Source organism: Oncorhynchus tshawytscha, unplaced genomic scaffold (assembly GCF_018296145.1).
Source record: "Oncorhynchus tshawytscha isolate Ot180627B unplaced genomic scaffold, Otsh_v2.0 Un_contig_4803_pilon_pilon, whole genome shotgun sequence".
Taxonomy (NCBI): domain Eukaryota; kingdom Metazoa; phylum Chordata; class Actinopteri; order Salmoniformes; family Salmonidae; genus Oncorhynchus; species Oncorhynchus tshawytscha.
Genome location: NW_024609813.1, coordinates 65,001 through 72,500, shown reverse-complemented (window position 1 = coordinate 72,500; position 7,500 = coordinate 65,001). Strand labels below are relative to the sequence as shown.

Sequence of the window (7,500 nt, the reverse complement as noted above, 5' to 3'; positions counted from 1 at the left end):
ACCCCACAGTGTTCTATTCTAATCCGTCCCCAACCCGTTCTGTCAGACTGTCAGTCATCCCTTAACATTTACTGTATTCTAGTACGCCACAGTGTTCTATTCTAATCCGTCCCCAACCCGTTCTGTCAGACTGTCAGTCATCCCTTAACATTTACTGTATTCTAGTGCGCCACAGTGTTCTATTCTAATCCGTCCCCAACCCGTTCTGTCAGACTGTCAGTCATCCCTTAACATTTACTGTATTCTAGTACGCCACAGTGTTCTATTCTAATCCGTCCCCAACCCGTTCTGTCAGACTGTCAGTCATCCCTTAACATTTACTGTATTCTAGTACGCCACAGTGTTCTATTCTAATCCGTCTCCAACCCGTTCTGTCAGACTGTCAGTCATCCCTTAACATTTACTGTATTCTAGTACCCCACAGTGTTCTATTCTAATCCGTCCCCAACCCGTTCTGTCAGACTGTCAGTCATCCCTTAACATTTACTGTATTCTAGTACGCCACAGTGTTCTATTCTAATCCGTCCCCAACCCGTTCTGTCAGACTGTCAGTCATCCCTTAACATTTACTGTATTCTAGTACGCCACAGTGTTCTATTCTAATCCGTCCCCAACCCGTTCTGTCAGACTGTCAGTCATCCCTTAACATTTACTGTATTCTAGTATGCCACAGTGTTCTATTCTAATCCGTCCCCAACCCGTTCTGTCAGACTGTCAGTCATCCCTTAACATTTACTGTATTCTAGTACGCCACAGTGTTCTATTCTAATCCGTCCCCAACCCGTTCTGTCAGACTGTCAGTCATCCCTTAACATTTACTGTATTCTAGTACGCCACAGTGTTCTATTCTAATCCGTCCCCAACCCGTTCTGTCTGACTGTCAGTCATCCCTTAACATTTACTGTATTCTAGTACGCCACAGTGTTCTATTCTAATCCGTCCCCAACCCGTTCTGTCAGACTGTCAGTCATCCCTTAACATTTACTGTATTCTAGTACGCCACAGTGTTCTATTCTAATCCGTCCCCAACCCGTTCTGTCAGACTGTCAGTCATCCCTTAACATTTACTGTATTCTAGTACGCCACAGTGTTCTATTCTAATCCGTCCCCAACCCGTTCTGTCAGACTGTCAGTCATCCCTTAACATTTACTGTATTCTAGTACGCCACAGTGTTCTATTCTAATCCGTCCCCAACCCGTTCTGTCTGACTGTCAGTCATCCCTTAACATTTACTGTATTCTAGTACGCCACAGTGTTCTATTCTAATCCGTCTCCAACCCGTTCTGTCAGACTGTCAGTCATCCCTTAACATTTACTGTATTCTAGTACGCCACAGTGTTCTATTCTAATCCGTCTCCAACCCGTTCTGTCAGACTGTCAGTCATCCCTTAACATTTACTGTATTCTAGTACGCCACAGTGTTCTATTCTAATCCGTCCCCAACCCATTCTGTCAGACTGTCAGTCATCCCTTAACATTTACTGCATTGGAAATTGACTTAAGCCACAATGGCACAGCGGAGGATTTAAACAGACCGTTTCTCCCCTACCACCAATCACGGTGCTGACATGGCCTTAGCGGGCTAGCCAATTCACATTAATACCGTGGTATACGACCAAGGTACACGACCGAGGTACACTCCGCTCCTCGTCCCATTCATCTATTTAAATCTGTAGCATCTGTCCGATACAGACGGGCATGCCAGCGCCCAAAGCACCCAAAGAATGCATTCCCATTCCGCGCGTTGCCCCAGAGCTAAAGATGGCGCAGCGCATGGTTTTACTCTGAAGTGGGCCAGGCTTTAAAACGACCGGCCATCAGGTATAGCTGAGATGGAGATCTATTGACATGGCATGCCTCAATTAGACATGGAAGGGGGTGGTGTAACTCAGATAGATGTTGTTCTAATGTTGTTGGGACGGTGTGGGGGTGTGAGTGTGTGTGCGTATATGTGTGTCACTCCCCTCCTTACGCACACACACACTTAAAGGGACACTTCTGGATTTGGGGAATGATGCATTGTATCTATTTCCCCAGATGAACATGAACACGTGGATACTATTTGTATGTCTCTGTGTCCAGCATGAAGGAAGTTAGAGGTAGCTTCGTGAGCCCATGCTAACTTCCCCAGCCCAATGACTGACTGGAAGTCTCTGGGTATCTGCTAGCATGCTAGTAGTTCACCGGACTGTGGGAAAGTAGATAAAGGGCCTCATTGCCAAAATCCTGAAGTATCCTTTTTAGCACTCCTGGTGGTCCCTGTTCTCCCAAGGGACCCTACTTCCAAGCACACTTCAAAAGGTGTCCACTCCAGGTGCAGTACATGAACAAAAAATTTAACCCCTTGAATTGTATAATTTTTCAACTGTGGACATCAGTACTCTTATGGAACACTTACTCAACCCCACTGTTGGTGTCTGTGTTTCAGACCAATGTAAATATAATGACTTGAGTTAGTGTCTGTGTTTCAGACCAATGTAAATATAATGACTTGAGTTAGTGTCTGTGTTTCAGACCAATGTAAAGATAATTACTTGAGTTAGTGTCTGTGTGTTTCAGACCAATGTAAATATAATGACTTGAGTTAGTGTCTGTGTTTCAGACCAATGTAAATATAATGACTTGAGTTAGTGTCTGTGTGTTTCAGACCAATGTAAAGATAATTACTTGAGTTAGTGTCTGTGTGTTTCAGACCAATGTAAATATAATGACTTGAGTTAGTGTCTGTGTTTCAGACCAATGTAAATATAATGACTTGAGTTAGTGTCTGTGTTTCAGACCAATGTAAAGATAATTACTTGAGTTAGTGTCTGTGTTTCAGACCAATGTAAATATAATGACTTGAGTTAGTGTCTATGTGTTTCAGACCAATGTAAAGATAATGACTTGAGTTAGTGTCTGTGTGTTTCAGACCAATGTAAAGATAATGACTTGAGTTAGTGTCTTCGTGTTTCAGACCAATGTAAAGATAATGACTTGAGTTTGTGTCTATGTGTTTCAGACCAATGTAAAGATAATGACTTGAGTTTTTCTCAGCAGTATTTGACAGGTGTTGAGCCTCGGGTACATTCTCTTCTTTCTGAGCTCACACAGCGTGTAACCTTAACAAGGGATAGTTTTCTAATAATATCTGCATAGACTGGTAGGGGGGGGGGGGTGGAGCTCCAGACATTTACGGTCACAAAAAGAAACACCCTGAAATCAGCGATGGAGTTGTCTAGGCGATACACAACAGTAATGTCACCATCGGTATGAACTTTAAAAGGTTACGCACGAGGAAGCGATTTGTTTTTACCATTTGCAGCATGTAATAAGCAGCTTGGTCAGTTGGAACAGCTGTTAACTGTGTCTTCCTGTGAAAAGAGGAGGAGAGGAGGAAGGTAGCGGCCGGGCTTGTCTGAACATGGAAACACTTCACTTCCTTTAGGCACTTACCTGAGACTGGCCCCCACCCTCCACACCCCAGTCCCTCCCATATACTCCATACAAATGATGTGCTGGGCTTGACCCAGATTGACCCTATGCCCTTTGATCTCTCGCTCTCTCTCTCTCTCGTCCCTCTCTCCTGCTCTCTCTCTCGCTCTCTCTCTCTCATCCCTCTCTCCTGCTCTCTCTCTCGCTCTCTCTCTCGTCCCTCTCTCCTGCTCTCTCTATCCCCCTCTCTCTCACTCTCTCATCCCTCTCTCCCTCTCTCTCATCCCTCTCTCACTCTCTCTCTCTCCCTCTCATCCCTCCTCTCTCTCTCTCTCTCTCTCTCTCTCTCTCTCACACACTCTCTCATCCCCCATCTCCCTCTCTCTCTCTCTCCTCCCTCTCTCTCTCTCTCCTACCTCCAGACACAAAATAAGTGTGGGCTGAAGAAGCCTAACTCCCGCTTTTCCTCTCTATCTCCTTCCTCTCCGTCCCCCACACTACCTCCTTCTGATTCCTCCCTTTCTCCTCCCTCCCTTTCTCCTTCCTCCCTTTCTCCTCCCTCTCTTTCTCCTTCCTCTCCGTCCCCCATGCTACCTCCTTCTGATTCCTCTCTTTCTCTCCCTCCCTTTCTCCTTCCTCCCTTTCTCCTCCCTCTCTTTCTCCTTCCTCTCCGTCCCCCACACTACCTCCTTCTGATTCCTCCCTTTCTCCTCCCTCCCTTTCTCCTTCCTCCCTTTCTCCTCCCTCTCTTTCTCCTTCCTCTCCGTCCCCCACGCTACCTCCTTCTGATTCCTCCCTTTCTCCTCCCTCCCTTTCTCCTTCCTCCCTTTCTCCTCCCTCTCTTTCTCCTTCCTCTCTGTCCCCCACACTACCTCCTTCTGATTCCTCCCTTTCTCCTCCCTCCCTTTCTCCTTCCTCCCTTTCTCCTCCCTCTCTTTCTCCTTCCTCTCCGTCCCCCACACTACCTCCTTCTGATTCCTCCCTTTCTCCTCCCTCCCTTTCTCCTTCCTCCCTTTCTCCTCCCTCTCTTTCTCCTTCCTCTCCGTCCCCCACACTACCTCCTTCTGATTCCTCCCTTTCTCCTCCCTCCCTTTCTCCTTCCTCCCTTTCTCCTCCCTCTCTTTCTCCTTCCTCTCCGTCCCCCACACTACCTCCTTCTGATTCCTCCCTTTCTCCTCCCTCCCTTTCTCCTTCCTCCCTTTCTCCTCCCTCTCTTTCTCCTTCCTCTCCGTCCCCCACGCTACCTCCTTCTGATTCCTCTCTTTCTCTCCCTCCAGACCTGAACGAGTGTGGTCTGAAGCCCCGGCCGTGCAAACACAGGTGCATGAACACATACGGCAGCTACAAGTGCTACTGCCTCAATGGCTATATGCTGATGCCTGACGGGACATGTGGAAGTGAGTGGAATGTCACATGACGTGGGTCTGTGTGGTGTGAACAGTGTGACGGTCTGTCCCTCTTCTCTTCGTTGACTCTGTTTGTATTTCTCTGTCTGTCAGTCTGTTGTCTCCTCATTTTTTCCTCTCTGTCTCTCTCACTCTCTCTCTCTCGCTTCCTCTCCCTCACCTCAAATGCATTCACTCTTTAAAGCCATTAGAGTACTGTGCTCTCTCTCCAATTATCAAGTCCATTTTCACATCCACGATTAGACCTTTGTCCACACTACGGTCTCTCCTGCTATGATAAAATGTTCAGGGAAAAAAGGTCAACATCCCATTCTATCCACTCACCGTTACCACTACAGGCAGGCTCTGGGGAGCCAACCCCAGTATGCATCCTAAATGACTATAGGCCCTGGTCAAAAGTAGTGCACTGTATAAAGAATAGAGTGCCGTTTGGGACGTACCCCCAGTCAAATATGAAGTAGACGTGGACTTGAACCTTTGTATATAAAATGGGACTGTTATTGCTTAGCCCTAAAGGTTTTCTGACTCCTCCTGTAGAGGGGATAGTGTCTGTGCCCTCCAGTAACCGCTGATATTTTTATTTCTCCTTTCCTTGCACCTTTTGCAACCACACGATGTTATCGAGAACCTTATCAAATTGTGAAAGTGCTCACTTGAGTGTTCCTTTGATGAAAGCAGTAATGATATCGCCCCAACTTGAATGTGGAGGCCCCCTCTTTGAGCGGTAAGGTTGTTTTGCTTTTCTGATTTGATTCTGGCAGCGGCAGAATTATTTACTACTTTTACCCACCAGGAACAAAAACCACAAGATACCCGTGGAGGTATAACATCAGAATATCCATGTGTGTTCTATCTACATATGTCGAGTGTACAAAACACTAAGAACACGTTCCAAATTGCGTTGCCATCAGAACATCCTCGATGCCTCGAGGCGTGGACTCTGCAAGGTGTCCAAAGGATTCCTCAAGGATGCTGGCCCATGTGGACTCTGCAAGGTGTCCAAAGGATTCCTCAAGGATGCTGGCCCATGTGGACTCTGCAAGGTGTCCAAAGGATTCCTCAAGGATGCTGGCCCATGTGGACTCTGCAAGGTGTCCAAAGGATTCCTCAAGGATGCTGGCCCCTGTGGACTCTGCAAGGTGTCCAAAGGATTCCTCAAGGATGCTGGCCCATGTGGACTCTGCAAGGTGTCCAAAGGATTCCTCAAGGATGCTGGCCCATGTGGACTCTAATGCTTCCCACGGGAGTGTCAACTTGGCTGGATGGCTTTTGGGTGGCGGGCAATTCTTGATACACACGGGAAACTGTTAAAAGTGTTAAAGATACTTCTTGAACCTTTCTCCTCCCCATCATCTACACTGATTGAAGTGGATTTAATCGATAAGGGATCATAGCTTTCACCTGGTCATGGAAAGAGCAGGTGTTCATAATGTTTTGTCCACACAGTTGGCAGTTATGTATTTTTTTTTAGGACACCTTTTTTTAGGACACCTCAAGTATTTGTTGATCTTCCTCTCTTTTTCTCCTTTTCCTCCTCCTCATCTTTGATCAACAGGCTACTCTAACGTTTTATCAGCCTGGCCTGCGTCCCTCCTCTCCTTCCTCCTCCTCCTCGTCTTTGATCAACAGGCTACTCTAACGTTTTATCAGCCTGGCCCGTGTCCCTCCTCTCCTTCCTCCTCCTTCTCGTCTTTGATCAACAGGCTACTCTAACGTTTTATCAGCCTGGCCTGAGTCCCTCCTCTCCTTCCTCCTCCTTCTCGTCTTTGATCAACAGGCTACTCTAACGTTTTATCAGCCTGGCCTGCGTCCCTCCTCTCCTTCCTCCTCCTTCTCGTCTTTGATCAACAGGCTACTCTAACATTTTATCAGCCTGGCCCGTGTCCCTTCTCCTTCCTCCTCCTCCTCGTCTTTGATCAACAGGCTACTCTAACGTTTTATCAGCCTGGCCTGTGTCCCTCCTCTCCTTCCTCCTCCTCCTCATCTTTGATCAACAGGCTACTCTAACGTTTTATCAGCCTGGCCCGTGTCCCTCCTCTCCTTCCTCCTCCTCGTCCTTTGATCAACAGGCTACTCTAACGTTTTATCAGCCTGGCCTGTGTCCCTCCTCTCCTTCCTCCTCCTCCTCATCTTTGATCAACAGGCTACTCTAACGTTTTATCAGCCTGGCCTGTGTCCCTCCTCTCCTTCCTCCTCCTCCTCGTCTTTGATCAACAGGCTACTCTAACGTTTTATCAGCCTGGCCTACGTCCCTCCTCTTTTCCTCCTCCTCGTCTTTGATCAACAGGCTACTCTAACGTTTTATCCGCCTGGCCTGTGTCCCTCCTCTCCTTCCTCCTCTTCGTCTTTGATCAGCAGGCTACTCTAACGTTTTATCAGCCTGGCTACGTCCCTCCTTTCCTCCTCCTCTTCGTCTTTGATCAACAGGCTACTCTAACGTTTTATCAGCCTGGCTACGTCCCTCCTTTCCTCCTCCTCCTCGTCTTTGATCAACAGGCTACTCTAACGTTTTATCAGCCTGGCCTGTGTCCCTCCTCCCCTTCCTCCTCCTCCTCGTCTTTGATCAACAGGCTACTCTAACGTTTTATCAGCCTGGCCTGTGTCCCTCCTCTTCCTTCCTCCTCCTCCTCGTCTTTGATCAACAGGCTACTCTAACGTTTTATCAGCCTGGCCTGTGTC

The 7,500-nt window shown here is 47.5% G+C and overlaps 1 protein-coding gene across 1 annotated transcript in view; it reads left to right on the top strand.

The window, feature by feature from the left end:
* Positions 1–7,500, top strand: part of npnta (nephronectin a) — a 60,577-nt gene that overhangs the window by 28,949 nt on the left and 24,128 nt on the right. Inside the window, exon 5 of the mRNA XM_042318670.1 lies at positions 4,693–4,812. Coding sequence (XP_042174604.1) covers positions 4,693–4,812 — 120 coding nt within the window. The remainder of the gene's footprint in view (positions 1–4,692; positions 4,813–7,500) is intronic.